The sequence below is a fragment of the Equus quagga genome, chromosome 1 (genome assembly GCF_021613505.1).
Source record: "Equus quagga isolate Etosha38 chromosome 1, UCLA_HA_Equagga_1.0, whole genome shotgun sequence".
Taxonomy (NCBI): Eukaryota; Metazoa; Chordata; class Mammalia; order Perissodactyla; family Equidae; genus Equus; species Equus quagga.
The window spans coordinates 182,183,847-182,201,712 of NC_060267.1; the positions used below are offsets into that span (position 1 = coordinate 182,183,847).

The 17,866-nt window shown below is 49.3% G+C and overlaps 1 protein-coding gene across 1 annotated transcript in view; it reads right to left on the bottom strand.

Annotated features, from left to right (window-relative positions):
- Window positions 1-17,525, bottom strand: part of MINDY4B (MINDY family member 4B) — a 32,411-nt gene extending 14,886 nt beyond the window's left edge. Inside the window, exons 1-7 of the mRNA XM_046642048.1 lie at window positions 17,419-17,525; window positions 17,181-17,208; window positions 15,409-15,576; window positions 8,368-8,487; window positions 7,615-7,706; window positions 5,360-5,525; window positions 4,742-4,807 (exon numbers count right to left, since the gene is read on the bottom strand). Of these exons, the coding sequence (XP_046498004.1) occupies window positions 4,742-4,807; window positions 5,360-5,525; window positions 7,615-7,706; window positions 8,368-8,487; window positions 15,409-15,576; window positions 17,181-17,208; window positions 17,419-17,525 (747 nt within the window). The remainder of the gene's footprint in view (window positions 1-4,741; window positions 4,808-5,359; window positions 5,526-7,614; window positions 7,707-8,367; window positions 8,488-15,408; window positions 15,577-17,180; window positions 17,209-17,418) is intronic.
- Window positions 17,526-17,866: the final 341 nt, after the last annotated feature.

A 17,866-nucleotide genomic window follows, 5' to 3' on the forward strand; every position in this document is an offset into this window, starting at 1 on the left:
CTCCTGCTCACTAACTCCTGCTCACTAACTCCTGCTCACTAACTCCTACTCACTAACTCCTACTCACTAACTCTACTTACTAACTCCTACTTACTAACTCCTTTGAGTTTCCATCTCCTCATTTGCGATTGCAGATGAAAATATCATTTTCCCCTACGTTTGTTGCAGAAGTTTAAATGGAGTGACGCACAGTACCTTTCTTGGTTCTTGGAACACGCCAGAACCACAGCAGAATTAGTATCTGTCCCTCTCTGAGCCGCTTCTCTCCTATCTCTTTGTTGGCCAGGTTGCTTTGCTGCTCAGGACACACCAGAGGTGCCCTGTGATCTCCAGGATCAAATCCAAATTGCCTGGCCAACAGTCAGGGCCTCTCATTAATTGGCCCCGTCTTAGCTTTAATCAATACTCAACCTGCTGAAAAGAAGCTCCTTGGCTAGCTTTCAAGATGCCCAGGGTGAAAGTCTCTCCTTGAAAGGTATTGAATCTGGAATTCTGTTAAACGCATGCACCTTTTTAAAAATTTGTCCCCTTTGCTATCTGTGACCTGGCAGGGGCAGGACCCTCAGGCAGCAGAACAAGTTCCAGTGCCATAGGAGCCAGACAGGAACGCAAATGGGTGCACTGAGGGGTGTGAGAGAAACAGGCAGAGGTGCAGCTGAGGTGAGCTGGAGAACACTTGTGTGTTAGTTTCCTATCACACACGTTGTGTGTTTGCTGCCACAACAAGTTACCGCCAACTTGGTCCAACGCGAGTTCATTATCTTTCAGTTCTGGAGGTTACATGTCCACCAGGAGTGTCACGGGAGTCCATCCAGACTGCTGGCAAGCCTGCATTCCTTCTGCAGGCTCTCTGGGAGCTTCTGTTTCCTGGCCTTTTCTGGCTTCTAGAAGCCGTTCCTGCTTGGCTCGTGACCCACATCATGTAGCCTCCTCTCCCTTTGCTTCCCTCGTCTCATCTCTTTCCCTCACTCTCCTGCTATCTTCTTTCCCTCATAAGACCCTTAGTATCAATTGGGCCTACCAGGAAAATTCAGATAATCGCCCATCTCAAGATCTTTAACTTAATCATATCTGCAAAGTCACTTTCACCAGATGGGTGACATCATTCAGCCTATCACCACCTGTCCAGTGGGAACTGCCACCTCCTATGTCAGTGAATTGGGGACAAGCAAGAATATAGGTCTAGTAGAGTTAGTTTTTCTGATTTGTTGAACAAAGCTAAAAATCCTAGTTCTCATGTATAAAGTGCTAGTAGTTTCTTGATCACAGCATTATATTGTATACCTTTTGGGTATGGTACCTGGTTTGAAGACCACCGCAGTGACAATAAAATGGAAAGTAGTGAATTAAAAAAAAAAATGTGTCTTCTACACATTTCTAATTATAATTGACCGGGGAAATTTAAAAATCCTAATTAAAATTTGTGAAAATTGAAGCCTATACTACTATAATATGGCGCTTGTCTTTCACATCTCCCTGCATTCTTCTCCTTGTCCAGAATGTCTGGCTCTGTCTGTGTGATCCCAGCATGCAGTGTGAAGTGCTGTTAAACTCTCTTTACTTCAGTTTCCTTCTGTATACAGTGAGGATCATAATGGTACCTATTTCATGGGATTGTCGGGAGGATTCAGTGACTGCATAGATGGAGAGAACTATGGACTATGCCTGGCACACAGTGAACCCTCAATTAATGTTCACTATGGTTGTTGTTATCGTTATTATTGCAGCATTGTGATTTTGTTAATTATTTTTATAACACCCAGTGAGGGCAGGATGTGCTGGAGAGCATCGTTATTTTTACTAGATTGATTTCCTTGAGGGCAGGGTCTGTATTTTATTTATCATTGTCTCTTAGTGTCCACCTAGTCCATGGGAGCACTATGGTGAAACAGTTAAGGTCAGATGTTAGCAAACTTTTTCTGTAAAGGGCTAGATAGTAAATATTTTAGGCTTTATGGGACATATGGTCTTTCTGCCCTTGTAGCACAAAAGCAGCCACAGACAATACAAGTTGCCATGGCTATATTCCAGTGAAATTGTATTTACAAAGGCAGGCTGTGGAGCAAATTTGGCCCATGGGCCATAGTTTGCTAACCCATGGTTCCAAACTGCCTGGGTTCAAGTCCCAGCTCTGCTACTAACCTTGTGAGTTTCAGTTACTTCATCTCTCTGTAATTCAATTTCATTATCTGTAAATTGAAGGTGAAATGAAGTAAAGTATATAAAGCATTTAAAACTTCGTCTAATATATAAATAAGAAGTGTGAACTTATACTGGAATCCCTGACAGACAGTAGGTGCTCAATAAATGTTGCCTAAATGGTGAAAAAAAAAATCCTAGTTCTCATGGGGAGTTTCCTCATTGCTTTTGATGTTCACTGAGTCAAATTTTTAAAAATGCAACACCATGTGGGCTGATGCTGTGCATCATATGTGACGGGTGTCTTAGTATCCTGGGGCTGCTGTAACGAATTACTGGAAATCTGAATAGCTTAAAACAATAGGAATTTATTCTCTCCCAGTTCTGGAGGCCGGAGGTCTGAAGTCGAGGTGTCAGAACAGGGCCAGGCTCTCTCTGAAGGCTGCTAGCTCTCTCCTTTCGTCTGCCAGCTTCTGGGGGCTGCTGGCAATTCTTGGAGTTTCTTGGTTGTGAGCTGCATCACTCTAGTCTCTGCCTTCATTATCACCTGGTGTTCTCCCTGCCTGTCTGTGTCTACGTCCCAATTTCCTTTTCCTGTAAAGATACCAGCCACTGGATTAGGGCCCACCCTAATCGAGCATGACCTCGTCTTAACTCGATTGCATCTGCAAAGACCCTATTTTCCAATAAGGTCACATTCACAGGTATGAGGGGTTAGGATTCTAGCATAGCTTTTTGGGAGGATGTGATGCAACCCATGAAAACAGGTCTACTGCCCACAGGTAGCCCTTAGACTTCTAGCTTGAGATCTCTGCCTCGAGAATGGGACACAGGACTGGTGCATTTTGATAGTGAACAGGGTTGGTAAAGGTCTGAATGGGGGCTGATCACAACATGCAGCCCCTGGTCAGGGGGTGCCCTTGAGGGAACATGCCATCAATTCCCCGCCTCACTGAGGAAATGGTGCCACCCTTGCCCAGCGTGGCTACACGATGGTCAGCTTGGGTCTGCTTGACTCAGGTCGCTCTTTCGCCCAGCCCACCTGTGCTGCATGGTCTGTTTCTGCTTAGGGCCTTTATTACTCGTTCCAGCTCACCTCCTAGCCTTTGACGAGAAAAGTCTGTGCACAGCTTCAGCTCTGAGCCTCTCTGGCTACACTGAAGAAGTGGGGGTCCTTCCTGCTGAATCAACTCTCCCAGGTCTGAGCTGAGGAGACAGAAGGTGGGGAAGGAAGCGTTTGCCTGTTTTTGCTGGAAGGGTCGTTTCTTACATGGTCCTCTCTATCTGTGTAACCCCATTAAACGTCTCCTGCCCACAACAGGGAGTCCCTAAGCAGGCTTCTAGCTTCACATTTCATGTCTGGTATTTAAAAATCTATCATACAGGTTTTATTAGTTTCATATTACTGCTGTAACAAATTACCATCAATTTAATAGCCTAAATAATACAAATTGATTATCTTATAGCTCTGGAGATCAGAAATTTGAAATGGGTCTTCTTGGGCCAAAATCAAGATGTCAGCAGACCTGCATTCCTTCTGGCTCTTCGAGTGGCCCTGCCCGCATCCCTTGGTTCATGCCCCACTTTCAGCTCAGAGCCATCAGTGGCGTGGCTCTCTTCTCATATCACTGCACACTGATCCCTCCTCTGCCACATAAGGACCCTTGAGATGGTACTGAGCCCGCCTGGGTAACCCAGATAATCCTGTATTTTAAAGTCAGCTGATTAGCAGTCTTAATTCCCCTTTGCTGTGTAAGGTAACATTCACTGTTTTCAGGGGGTAGTGTGTGGACATCTTTGGGGGGCCATTCTTCTGCCTACCACACAGACCTCTGAGGCCTGGGGTAGCGAGCTTATCGAGATCACAGAGCTAGTACGCGGCTGGGAACTCATGCCCGTTTTCTGCCTCTATAGCCTTTGAAAGGATGAAGCAGAGAGTTGCATGGATCACATTTCCCCTTCCGTACAAGCCACAGGCATACAGCTTCGTGGTTACCCTGTTCCCTGTCCCCTGCTTTCACATTGTAGAGTTTTGATTCTTCAGAAAGCCAATGTTCATTTCTTTCTCCACAGCGGAATCTTGAAAAGCCTCTTCCACTTTCCACCACCCTACTTTGTCCCCTCCCCCTGGGGGTGGGGAACACCCACTGTGGGAGCACACTGTGTCGAAGGTGCTCACAGCAGAGGTGAGATGGGCCACCGTTTTCAGACAGGAAGTCACTTCCCTGGAGATGTGTGAATGGTCATTTTGGCCATTTAGACCAGGGCCTTAGTTGTCTGCCATTTTTCTGCTTAATCCATTGGATGAGGCAAGATCGCCTTAACAAAGAAATCCCGGCATATGCCCTCCGCCGCGTCGTTCTCTGGTTTGATCAGCCAAGGAGAAAGAGGCATTTGTGAGGGGCCTGTGTGTGATCTGGCCTCTTTCTAGGTTGTGGGGAGGGAGAGGCGGGCTCCTCTTTCTCTTGTTCCACCCTTTCTTAGCCTCAAAATGACCTGGTTTTCTTAACAAGCATCATTAGAAATACACTTTATAAAAGAAAGAAGCTTCCTGTAAGATCAGTTCAACATGAAGGAATTGTCTCAAGACTTAAACACTTACACACTGTAAATGATCATAGATGAATCTCTCAGTGGCTTCTTGCTCTAAAAGCTCAAACAGCTGGAGCTATAAATCAGGAACAGAAGATAAAAATGAAAAGGAAGATGAAAGTTACATCTATAAGATGTCAACTCATTGTTATTACCTCAAGGGAGCTTTTTGTTTCATTGCAAAATCGCATTGCTAAAAGCTGACATATTATCTTACCCAAAGCCATGTAAAACATACGGGGCACAATCGGTCTCACTTTAACATTCCTCAGTTTTAAACCAATATGAGATCTTGAGCAGTAAAACCATAAACAGATTTTTTTCCCCTAATAGGTAGAATTTAACTATGTTTAAATGGTGGATATGGAAATGCAGGTTATGACGGTTTCAGGTATGGGATGTTCTTGATCATGGTGGATTCTGGAAGGAGAACTTCTCAGCAGGATTCTCCACTTTGGCTGCTTGGATAGCCTACAGCCCTTGGTCTTGCCTGTTTGGAAGGTGCCTTCGGCCACATCAGACACTTGCAGGACACGGATGGGCCTCCACCTTCATTTCCGTGCTGAGTCTAGCACACGCTCAGGCTTCACTGGCCCTTCATCTGGCAGGATGGGCGGGATGCACTCACCTGCTCTGTGAAGTCATCCCCAGAGCAGCGAGGAGTCGAGGTGACGTAAGTGTCCTCAGTGACGAGACAGATTGTGGCCTTCTGAGCCGCTCCTGCAGCCCACAGGATGCCAGCGAGCGCAGCAGCCAGGGCCCGCCCCTGCTCCTGCCGGCTCACTGCACATAAGCTGCAACGCAGGAGGCAGAGTTAGGAACCCATGGGTGGGAACCGTCACCTGGCTGAGTGCCGGGGCCGTCCCTTCTGTGTCCCACCTGAATGCAGGGTGGGTGTATTCGGGTCCTTCATCAGCCTACACTGTGCGAATGTCACGGGCGGGGGGCCTTGTCCGCTCTGCCATCCCTGGAACTGGCATCCTCGTGGGGCAGCGTGTTCCCCCTGTGCTCTCAGCCAATCCCACCCTGTGCACTACTGCCCCCTGGAGTCCGCCACCGTCCTCTCCCTGGGCTCCAGCAGGGACCCATCGAACTATTTAACCCCATACACAGGCCCTTTCCGAGCACGGCCCAAGCTCGCCTTCCACGTCCGCCTCCCAGGCCGCCATTCGCAGCCCTCTGCCCAGACGGACGGTCCCTCAGCGCATCTTCCACAATCCGCCTTTCCTCACGCACTCGCCTGCCTGTCTCTCAAGTGCACGCCACCACCGTGCTTTCTGCCCATCCCGTCCTAGACATCATTTGCGGTGACTTCAGGCGGCCTGAGGAACCTGTGGCTTACACTCACCTGGCACTTTCTAAGCACTTCACACGTATCACCTCATCTAACGGGAGGTAGAGACTCATTACTCCCATTCTAGAGGAGAGGAAGGCAAGGCGGAGACGTCGAGTACTCGGTCAGTCCTTCACCTTTAAAGTGAGGAGCAGGGGTTTGGACACAGGTCTGGCTCCTGACCATGTACCCACAGGGTAATCCCAACCCGTGAGACCCCCAGGAAAGGGGCCGATCTTTACTGCGCTCGTTTTCTCTGCAGGTAACAATGACAACTGTTGTCCTGATGAAGAAACATGTGGTAGAGGTTTATTGATAAGCTCAGCAGCGATTTATAGACCCCGTCCATCTCTGAGTAACAAAGAGCCCCGTCCTCCGAAACCCTGGCCCAGGCAGAAGGAGAACAAGGCGGAGCAGGAGCGAGAGCTGTGCCCGGGGTTGGGGAGGTTTCACAGCGGGGTCTGTGATGGGGTTACTCAGCACCCTTTGTTTAACACTGGCTGCTGGCCTGGTACTGTGCCGAAGGCCGTATATCCATGTAGCAAATGCTGTGTGCCGCATCGACAGCCCCTGGGATGGCCTTTACTTATTGGTGGACACGTCCCCCCGCTGCTCCGGGTACTGCTGCTAGTGGCTGCTACTTTTCAATTTTCTCTGAAGAATTGGAGCTGCCTTCCCAGAAGGGACCAGGAGTTATGCCCCTCTCCCAAAGGATGGCCCCTAGCCGAGGCCTGACTGGGGCGGAGGTACAAGGGCCCTGCCCCCTTATCTGAAGACGGGCAGCTGGCACTCTAGAGCTCCACTGACCAGGCTTGGGCTAGACGGCTCAGGAAACCACACTCTTCCTTAGCTTCTCCTTCCCTCTCCTGCTTCCCTTACTCTCTTACAGGCTTCCCCTGAGGGCATTCCCTTAATAAATCACTTGCACAAAGAATTCCCATCTTTGGCTCTGCTTCTAAGGAGGCTGGCAATTCATGATCTTAGAATATGTTACACATTTAGTTCCCGTTTTGGGTGATAACTAGGCCTGCCTGAGGGTGGATAGATGTCTTGTAATTATTTCTATTTCCTCTAATATCAAGCATGGAGCTTTGCACGTGATAGGGCTTCGTTAACTTCTACGAAAAAGGCATTGGAAGTGATTTTTTAGGTAGGCTCCTAACAAGCACTGTCTCCTTCGCCAGCCTGAACCCTTCATTTGTCGGGTTTGTCACCACCTCTCGTGTTCCTCCCTGGAACTGCTAGGTTGGGGCTTCCTGTGAAGCTTTGTCAAGTAAGCCCGCCTGAGAGCCCGTGCCTCGTTTTCCCTGGCAGGATGGTCTGCAGTAGAGCATGATGCTGTCAACAGTGTCGCTGCAACTGAATGTTGACAGTGACTCCAGGAGAGCCTCCAGTCATGAGATGCAGGCCCTCTGGGAGAGCTGGAGCCATGTCTGTCTCATGGGCGTGTCCCCTTCCTGAGGCGACCCGGGGGATTTTCCATCGTGATTATGTAGCGTATAAAGTTCTGAAATGGGCAGCTCTGTCGAGTGCTTCTGTAGGCCTCTTACCTGGGCAAGTTGCAGTCTATCCCCTTCCTGGCAAACAACAAGTATTTGAGGATGGATCCTTGTACAGCCATCTGAATGCTCCGGGCGCCTCCCTAAAATGGGGCGGACGAATGTTGAGGGTGCGAAGGCCACCAGCAGGGCTCTACAATTGTAGGGGAACCACTTGGGGCCCACATTACTAAGGAGAAGCCTTGGAAATGGATGTCGGTCTCCGTTCTTCTCTGCAGCCTTGCCCCTCCTGGAATACGGCATCCTCTAGGCTTAGCGAAGGCACCCTTCCCCGAGGGCTGGCTCTGGGGATGAATGTCCTCCTCCACCTGCCTCCTCTAGGCCCCTGCTCCAGAGCAAACTTAGATTTATGGAGAGTAAGGAACTAGCTGGCTAGCCCTGGAGATTCCGTGCGAGTGGTGATCGATGCATGAATTATTGAGATTTTAAACAAGCCAGAAAGAAGCTTCTAGGTCTCCTCCTGCCTCTAAATCCTCAGGGATGCTTAGAACTTGGAGAGAAAGACCAGGAAAAGCCGGACTGGAAGGGGAACGGGGCAGGGGAGGGGTGAGTTTGAGACTTTGTTACAACCCAGACAGGATATTATAATTTTAAACACTGTTATCATGTAAGATTAAACTTTCAATTATAAATATGTTCTACATGTGATTCTAATGAAAACATGCTTTCATATGGATGAGGCTGGAAGGAAACGTAGCTAGGGAACACGGGATTGAGATTTTAAAAACTGTTGACTTCTGTTACCTTTCCTGCCTCCAAAGCGAAAGCCAGGTCAGAGAAAGGATCGTGGAAGCTGAAACAGGCCCTTCTCCAGTCGCGGCTGAAGATGTGGCCTGTGTTTGCAAACAGACTCTGGCGCAGCTTCTGAAAAGAAGGGAAAGGAACGGTTCCCACAAAGACGGTTCTTCCCCGATACTTTCCTCCCCAAAGAGCCGTAAGCGGGGTGGTGGCATCGCGGAGGAGGGCCTGTCCCCTTCCGCGTCGGGTTTACACGTTGCTCCGTCCCCTAGGTCGATTGTAAAGTTCTCTGCCAGAGCTTCAGGGCTGGTTCTCTCAGGACATGCCAACCTGAAGGCTCAGTGTCAACGCTGCACCTCGTCCCCAGGCGATTCTTGTCCCCGTGTCTGCCTCTCCTTCCACCGCCAGCCGCCTCTCCTTTACCCCTCCTAGTCCACCTCGGGCGTCCGCTCTGGCCTTAGGCCTCTGTCCCTGGATCCGTGACTCTGTAACCCCTGCCTCTCCCATGTGTGTGTCTTTCTTGCTCCAGAGAAAAAGGAATAGACAGGCCCCCGGGTTTCTAGCCTGAGAACAATGGTGGTTTAAATGATCCTGAGCGAGCATCCTCTGTGCTCCCCAGAATCTTTAAGGTTTTCCTGGATGCTCTACAGCTGGTTGCCATTCCTTCTGGAGCTTCGCAGAAAGATGGGAACAGGCCTTTACAGACCAACCACACGAAAAAGGAACCTATTCATAAGCAGAGAAGAATTAATCATCTGGCATGTGCTGGGGCCTACGTGGGCTACAGATACCCCACAACTCTGTAGAGACAGAGTGCTTGAAGTTCCATAAGTCAAGTTCAAAGTACACGAGAGGACAGAGAAAGGAGAACCGCTGACTGGAGTACTCGGGAAGGCTCCATGGAAGAGGCGGCATTTAGATGAGGCTGGCAAATGGCATCTAGCATTCACTGAGCGTTTTCTACGTGCCAGGCACAGGGCTAACTGCTTTACGTTCCCTAGGGGAATTTAATCCTTTGAGGTAGGGACCGTCTTACCCTTCTTTCACAGAGAAGTGTTTGCCTGCGGTCCCCCAGCTAGTAGAAACAGAGCTGGGATCTGCACCCATTCTAACCCCAGTGCTCCGCTCCCCAACCTCAATCGTGTACGTGCCCCCTTATGATGACTGTCACGTTGTGTGCCAATCATTATTCAAGTAACGTTTTCATGAGCTTGGGGCACTCTTTTATAACTTAGGAAACATTTATTTAAAAAGGACACTTTATATCACCTCCTTAAGTGGGAATCTAAATCACTTGCTGTACATGATAAAAAATATAATGGAATGAAAATGATGTTATCAAATTAACTAGAAACTGTGGCCTGTGAAAGCTCTGACTGAGCCCTGCACTCTTGAGTTGAAAAGGGAGTGTTCAGCAGTGTGGGTGTGCGCCGCCCTGACAGTCTTTCTCCCCAGCCTGCCGGAGTGAGCAAGGGGCTCACTTTCCACGAGGTGACTCAGGTTATTCAATATGTCACTTACTCCCCTGTCCCCATGCTTACTTACTCCCCTTACTTACTCCTCTTTCCCCATGGGAAAGCACCCCATGCTCCAGCAGAGGCACACAGCCCGCTCTCTGGGACAAACCACACCTGGGCCTAGTGCCTGGAACAGAGGAGAAAGATCTGCAGACACTCACATGGTGCCCAGGGGTCTGTTCAGTGGGACCAGAGCACTGCGTGTGTGTTCCGGGGCCGCGGGGCAGGAAGCAAGTGGAAGCTGACCTGGGGCTGATCCTGGAGGGCTTCGAATATCACATTCAGGCATCAGAGCCAGCGGCAGAGTGTGGACAGAGGAACGTGGAGCCCAGCTGGCCAAGAACCACGGTACCTCTTTCCAGCTGTGCACGGAGCAGGCCCTAACGGACTCGAAGAAGGACGGATGCAGGAGAAGCAAGCACCTGGAACAGCCTTTCCCGGGTCTGACCAGGGTCTGGACCACGGCTGGAATTTATTTCCTGGTCATCTCTGCTCCCACCCTCAAAAGAAAAGACTGTCACTATAGAGAAACAGAGGCAGGTGCATTTCAGTGTGAGCAAGGGCTCAGAAGTGCACTTGAAGTAAAAGGATCTGTCTGGTACCTCAGGGCAACGACAAGTCAAGGAGAGGTCACAGATGGGCAGAGAGGCTGGGCACAGACCCAGCGTGCACCGTGGTCACAGAGGCCGCCAACCCAAGGCATCCCAACAGAGGACTGAAAAGGAACAGAAGTGTTTCCTTGGCATCAGGCGGCACAGCACAGGAGAAAGATCGACCACTCCCAGCTCTGGGGACGAGAAGCCCCATTCTGCTCCTTACTGACCACGTGAGCTTGGGCGGATGGCCCCACCTCTCCAAGACTTCATTCACTTATCCCGAAATGAGGACAACTCCTGCTCGGTCCACACTGCGGCTCTCATCGGAAGAGAAGGCGTGTAGAAAGGGCTTCAGCAGCCATAAGTGCAGAGTAAACGTAGAGTGCTGCGACCTTTGTGAAAACACAGCCCGTCTCCCCAGGAACATCCTGAGCCGTAGGGAAGGAAGTCCCAACGCAGACGGGGAAGACCAGAGAGGGGCAGGAACAAGGGAGGAGAAGCACGGAGAATGAAGACCGTTCAGAGTAAGAAGGCTTAGGACTCAAATTCCAATTCGAAAAATTCTGCAAGCCCAAGCCTCCAGGATGAGTCATCTTACCTGGGTAACATTTGCTTTCTTATCCAATATAATTTCTAACAAGAAGAGCGTATGTTGTTGGGCTGCCTGGTAACTAGACACCAATGGTAAATGGTCCTAATAAATGACTGTAACGATCGTTCTTATTTAACACAATCAAGCGCGGCTTATAGTTTTCCCTTTTCACTTTGTTAGTGTTCCAGGATCGGTAATGAACACCTCTCTTTCCTGATTGCCGTGATGATGATCATGGCGATGATGATTATCACGCACACGCACACACACACGCACACACACGGGGAGACAGAGGTCCCGGATCATTCTTCCCAACACGTTTAATTTCCTTACTCTGACTGCCTTGTCCCCTGTCCCTGGGCTTAGAGTTTCCCTGTGACCACCTGGCCCCGTCCAGTCCTCTCCCTCCAACACCCCAGATGAAGGTAGAATAATTCTCTTTGAAACTCCTTCCCTAAATCGTTTTTCACCTTGGAAATTGCTGGGCTATCATAGAACCAGAGATTTTAGAGTTCGTGAGTGCTAAGCAGACATGTCTCTCCCAGCCCATCATGTAGAGTGGCAGACTTTGTTCATCGTGGGTTTCACAGCATCTGGTGTAGTGCCTGGTACGCAGTAGGCTCACAATAAGTATTTGTTAAATTAAAAAAGTATATAATTCTGCCCTTTCATTGTACAGTTAAACGACTCCAGGCCCAGAGCAGTTAGGTGGTGTGCCCAAGGTCGGGTAGTTAGTAAATGGTGGTGCCAGGACCCAAACTCGAGCCTTCCCACTTGTCCCTGTCAGGGTCCCAGCAGGAAACAGATGGCACTCTCAAGTCAGGGTGATTAACTGGAGGAAGGTTGGATACAGGGACTGTCTACAAAGATGTGGGCTGCATGGGGAAACCGCACTGCTGATGCGGGGTCCCCGGGCTGGCCACAGGAAGCAGTCGTTATGTCCCCTAGACAGGAAGGGGCCGGGGAAGGAGTGGTTACCTGGACCAGGAAGGAGAGAGTCCTGGGACAGGACTGCCAGAGAGCGGGAGCGATTCAGCCAGCTCTGCACAACCTGACTGCCTCCCCTCCCCTCCCTCCAGCTCCCTCGGGGCTCCCAATGGGCAATGCAACGGGAGGCCAGAGGAGGGAGCCTTGTGATGGGGTCCCTAATAGGTCAGTCTCCTGGGCAGAAAGCTGGGTGGAGAAGGGAAGAGAGGGCATCTGAAGGGTCCACGGGTGATATCCACTACCCCACCCTGCGATGCCTCTCTAGGGGATTGCCCAGAGCACGGAATTAATTAACTAAATGTCCACTGAGGCCCATCGATCAGCCAGATCTTATGCGGGGGGCACCAAGCTGTGCTTCCTGCTCCCCAGAAGCCACCCCATTGCCTGTTATCCTCTATTAAAGCTTCCTTCATCTGAGTCTCCCCCAGCATATTTTGATCTCCTAGTATTACATTTTTAGTACGATCCTGCTGGGTGGTATTGCAGATACACCAGGGCTTTGTTTCTTGGCTGCTGATAAAAGAGGCCACAGGAATGTGTTCCAGCCTGGGTGCTGGAGAAGGGCCTGGAGATGGAGGAGCATGAGGAACTGCCAGTGGAGGGCAGGAGGCAGCCGGGTGGGGCTGGTGGAGGAGCCCAAGGCGGGAGCCCACCTTCTCCACAATGTCACAGGGGCCAGCAGCCTTGACGGGAGGTCCGTACACCACACACACTCTAAGATGTTAGGCTTGGGGAGGAAGAAGGCTGTCGTATCGGAAACAGGGCAACGAAAGGTGAGAAACAGGAGAGCTGGGGAAACTGAGGGGTAGAGGGGGGCCCCCCCCTCCTTTCCCAGCAGATTCCCAGCAAAGAATGTGTGCTGATGCCAGGAAACCCATGCCTCCTGCTCCAAACAGAGTGGGAAGGACAGCAGAAGGACAACAAAGGGCGTCCCCAGTGAGTACTGGGCTTCAGTCGCTCTGATAATTTGCCGGGCGGCTGCTCTGCTGAAACATCCACGAGAACTGGTCAAGTTTTGAAACTGCCTCCCTGGGACACACGTACTCAGGACCCCAAGCCTCATCATCCTGAAATCCCAGGGTGTGTTTAATTAACCCTGCTGCTGTTTAAAGAACACACCATCATCGGGCCCACGTAATGGGAACAAGTCCAAATTCACTTTTTTAAAAGAAAAATCAATTACCTCTACTTCTGGGACTCCCTTAACACTCCGTCGACTCTGTTTCAGATTTTTTGTCTCCCAGGCCCTTCCAGAGGGAGGGAGTTACCTTGGCAAAGTCACTGGGGGTCTCCAGGTGCCTCAGGTTTGTGTTTGCAGAGAAGTGGGAGAATTGAGACTCAGACCCTCCTGCCTCCCTCCACAGTATAGAGACTAGAAGACTCTGGAAACATCTGTGAAGGCTTTTCTCTATTTTTAAAATTTGTATGTGTGTTTTTAAAAATAGATTGTACATTCACATGGTTCAAAATCCAGAGAACACAGAAAGGTATGATGAGAAAAGACTCCCTCCCACCACGTCCCACGGCCCCCTCCGCCCCCACCGTTACAGATTACGATGTCTTCTGGAATTTATGTTTGCATTTACAGTCAAATGCCGATATAGAATCATGGCTTTCTCTCCTTTTTCACATCAAAGGTAGCCTATTTCCAGATATGCGTAAATTTTGAAATGACATTCTCCATGGAAATTCATTACAGAGGCCAAGAATGGATTGCCTACATTGTTCATTAAAACGTCGTCTTGCCAAGTAGAATACAGACGGTGGCCCTCATCTTGGGTTCTGTAACACAATGTGGGCAGAATGAGCCCCGAGGCCTGCAGACCCTAACAGGGTGACGCGTCACCTGTCTTCATGCCCCAAAGGAGAGCCATCGACTAGGCACAGAAGTAAGGCACCACCAGGCCAGCAAGGCCAGGGAGCAAAGTGCAGCACTTTTGTGAGCCCTGCTGGCCATCTCCTGTGACATCTGGCATTCAAGCGAGAAAGGGAGATGCAATGCCAAGGGAAGATTTGTGACAATAAGAGCAAGTGGACCTCCCGGTACATTTGTGCCATGGGTGTGACAGCAGAGAGGGTTGCTCTGCAAAGCTGTCAGGAGATGTGAGATAAAAAAGAGTTTTGGGGCCGCAGTCCCTCTATGTGATGACGTCCCGGCTGGGAAGCTTAAGGAAAGGCTATCTTGAGGGTTGGAAATATTGCAGTCAGGCCTGGCCCTTGCGCTCAAAAAGCAGACAGAGACTGCAGTTTCCAGCAGGGTGTTCCAGCCCCTGCTCCTCCCTCCTGGCAGGGACCCTGCGTGCAGTGCACAGACCGTGGAACCCTACGTGCGTGGCCGGCCTGGCTGCAGGGCAGGTACTGCTGCTGTTTGCCTGGATGACCATGCTGGTCTGGTGGTTTCCACAAGCATGCCTGGGTGTGGGGCAGCACGTCGTCATGAAGCAGGTGCTTCTTCCAGCTCTTGCTCTGGGGCCCCGAGGAGAAGTCTCTGCCTGAGGTTCCAGAATGTAGAGCGGAGGTTGGGGGATGGGGTGATTGAGGGGAAGTCGTGCGGAGAAGCCCTGAGTTTCATTACAGCTGGGAGGGCAATGAAATTGGAGGGGTCCCTCACCCTACCTGGCACTTTCCCCTGGACTGACCCCTGGCTTAGCCCCTTCAGTTTCCAGTCACAACTCTTTGACCATGACAGCTGGCCCTTTGGACACTCACCGAGGCACTGCCTCCAGCCCTGGCCAGTTTGCTCCACTGAGATTCTGCCAGTCTTCCCCCTGGCTGGGTCTCTGCCTCGGCCTCTCGCCCCCACCCTGGTCAAGTGTTGAACCAATGCTCCCGGGGACCGGTAGCTTCCCGATCCACTTGGATCCTCAAATATGGGTTCTTTTCAAATCTGCATATGAGTCAGCAGCCCCACAAAGCGTTTCTTTCTTGAGATCTGCTCCTTGTCTCAGGACTGGGCCTGGCACGGGTCCCCAGCCGGCGCGCACACGCATAGGGGCCGGTCTCGCGCATCCACGGCTGTTTACGCATCGGCCGCGCTCGCGTCTGCCCTATCCTACCGCTTGCAGTGAGTTATTCTAATTTAAGTCCCTCGCTCCCGCAAATTTAACTGTCAGATTGGGGAAGTGACTAGAGACTCAGAGTTTGGGAGGAAAAGACTGTAACATCACCTGTGTCCTTGAAAAATGCCATAAATAAATCATTTTAATTATATTCTCCTTTTACCCGTAACAACCAACAACCGTCTGTAGTCTTATCTTCAGGAATGCTCTCACATGACAGCAGATAAGATTCCCCAGCCTTGTTGTTTGGGGAAGATTACGTTTCGTTTCATGTTTAATTGACAAGTTATGCTTACCGCGGCCATAGCTCGGGAGATGGGAGAGCCGGCGGATCTGGAAGAGATGATAGAAGCCTTGGGAACACAACAAAGGTGACCTGATGGCAAATGCCCTTGTCCCCTGGGCTGAGGTGCGCATGCTCCATCTTCACTTTCATCAGCAAACACGCGGCTGCCGTCAGGGTCCTGTGTGAAATGCCACCAAGAAAACAAAGCACAGGCAGCTGGAGATGACCTTTCCTTCCCTTTTCTCTGTTTCTCTCTGAAATATCAATGTTCAGAAAATGTTGTCTCCCTTTTAAAGATGTCTGAAAATTGTGATAAATAGCAATAAAAGAGGCAGAAAAATCTCAGTGTCGGTGTCAAAGGGGCTCCTTATAGGTTTATGTGACTAGGAGAGGTTAAATGTAACTATGGAAACATAATTAATGCTATCAAGACCTTGACTTGAAATTATGTCTAGAGAAGAATGTAAATGTCACTGTCTCTTGTTTTGAGATGAAAACATTTTACAAACAATGAATGAATCTTTCCAGTCTCTACGAGGGGTTTCTCCTTGTGTTGTTAACTGGCCAGTCAATGAAGCCAGTGACCTCCTTTTAATTCTCTCGGATTCCTGTTCCCCAGTGAGTGCAATCGTTTCTTCTTTAAAAAACCCAACCCCAATTGTTAAGAAAAAAATCTATTTTTACTTTTCTTGACCGATTCTCATGACATTTAAATCAGTTAGCATCAACCTTTCTTCCAATTTACCTTTTATACTACTGTCCGCCCTGTTGGCAGCTGAAACATGAGGCAAACTGCCTTCTCAGTTTGTCCCGGTTCCTAGAGGTGCGGATGCTTCCTTATCTCAGAAACACAGCATCTCGGTCACAGACGACGGAGGGGATAAGATGCCGTTTGCAAATCAAATAGAAGATCTTCACATGGGTGCAGTGGGTTTCTCTCACTTTGTGTAAAGTCTAACTTGACCGTTATTTATTTTTTTCCTTCCAAATCTATTCCCCTAAATGGCAGCCATCTCCATGTAATACTTCCACGACTGAAAACAGAAGCATTATCTCCTCGACTCTAATTCAGACTGTGGTTAAGAGAGTTTTAGCACAAATACGGCTTTTTGATCACAGATTCCTTGAGTCAGATGCTTTAGCGTCATGGTTAAAGTATTAACAATTCGGTTGTTTGATCATATCGTATACGAGTGCCCGCAAAATCACTTTAATATTTTTGTGCTGTGTTTGTTCAGTGACTGAATTAACATCTGAAATACAAAGTCCATTTCCTTCTAACCTTTTCAGATTGCACGAGGGAAAGACGTCTTTCATCTTAAGCTGTACAACAAATTTTAAGATACCTTTCTAATACCTGAATTGAGTCGTCTTTCCCTTATTTGACAATGGTGAAGGAAAACAATTTCTCAGAAGCCGAATAAAGATGAGAACTATTTTCCAAACTCCTTTTCTGCAGGGACCCTGAAGCTCTTGGTTGTCAGAATCGAGTGTTATTTCACAAGTAGGAACTCTAGATTCTAATATTACTTTTTTCTAAAATAATAACTATAGGGTGCTGTTAATGATGAAAAGTAGGTCTGAAAAGTAGGGAGAGATTTTTGTGAAAAAACGAAGCACAAGAAAAGATCTTCAACAGGGTTTTGAGTTTCAGGTTGAGGTTAAACGCTGGGGCCCCCGAGTGAGACCATGTGCACAGAATAAATGCAGATTATGCTGCTAATGTGCTTGTTTGAAGAAGCGACTAGAGGAAAACACATTGGCTTTGAGAAAAGTGCTTACCTGAGGAGCGGTATTACTGGTTCCCAACCTATAAATGAAAGAGAAAATATCAAGTAAATTACTGACTCTCTTCAACTCTCACACCCTCACACCTCCTCAAACCCAGCCTCGCCAGGCAAGTCTCTTTCTGCAGGTATTTATACCTGACACATTTCAAACGTGAATCTATAATGGAGACTTCTCAAGTCTTCTAAAATCTCTCTGGTTTTGGAGGAATGAGAAAACAAGGAAATCTTACCTGTGGAAACTAAAGATTTCCCTCCACTTGTCCAGAAGTGAAATTTTCCTAGTTATCGCCTCTAAATCCAGCTGTTGGGAGCCTCGCTCCTGGTCGGAGGCCTCCATGTCCCTCTGGATAACGTGAGGGACTGGAGGAAGATGGGAGAGGGCGGTCTGGCAGCGGCGAAGCAAGGAGGCTGGCACACACGGCCAGGGGAGAGAGCCGCCGTGCTTCTGGCCAGCAAGGAGTCTCGCCACTCAACTGCAGAGCAGGATTAAATTTTCATCAGAGGTGGGGTACTTGCTGCGGTTTTGTTCCCTGTATAGACGCCATGAATGATTAACGCAAGACACAGATTTACAAACAAAAGGACTGCAATTACTTCTCTGTATCAAAGCATCTGGGATGATTTAAAGGACGAGGGTACCACGCTGGTGGAACGTGATGGTGCTTGGTGCCGTGGTGC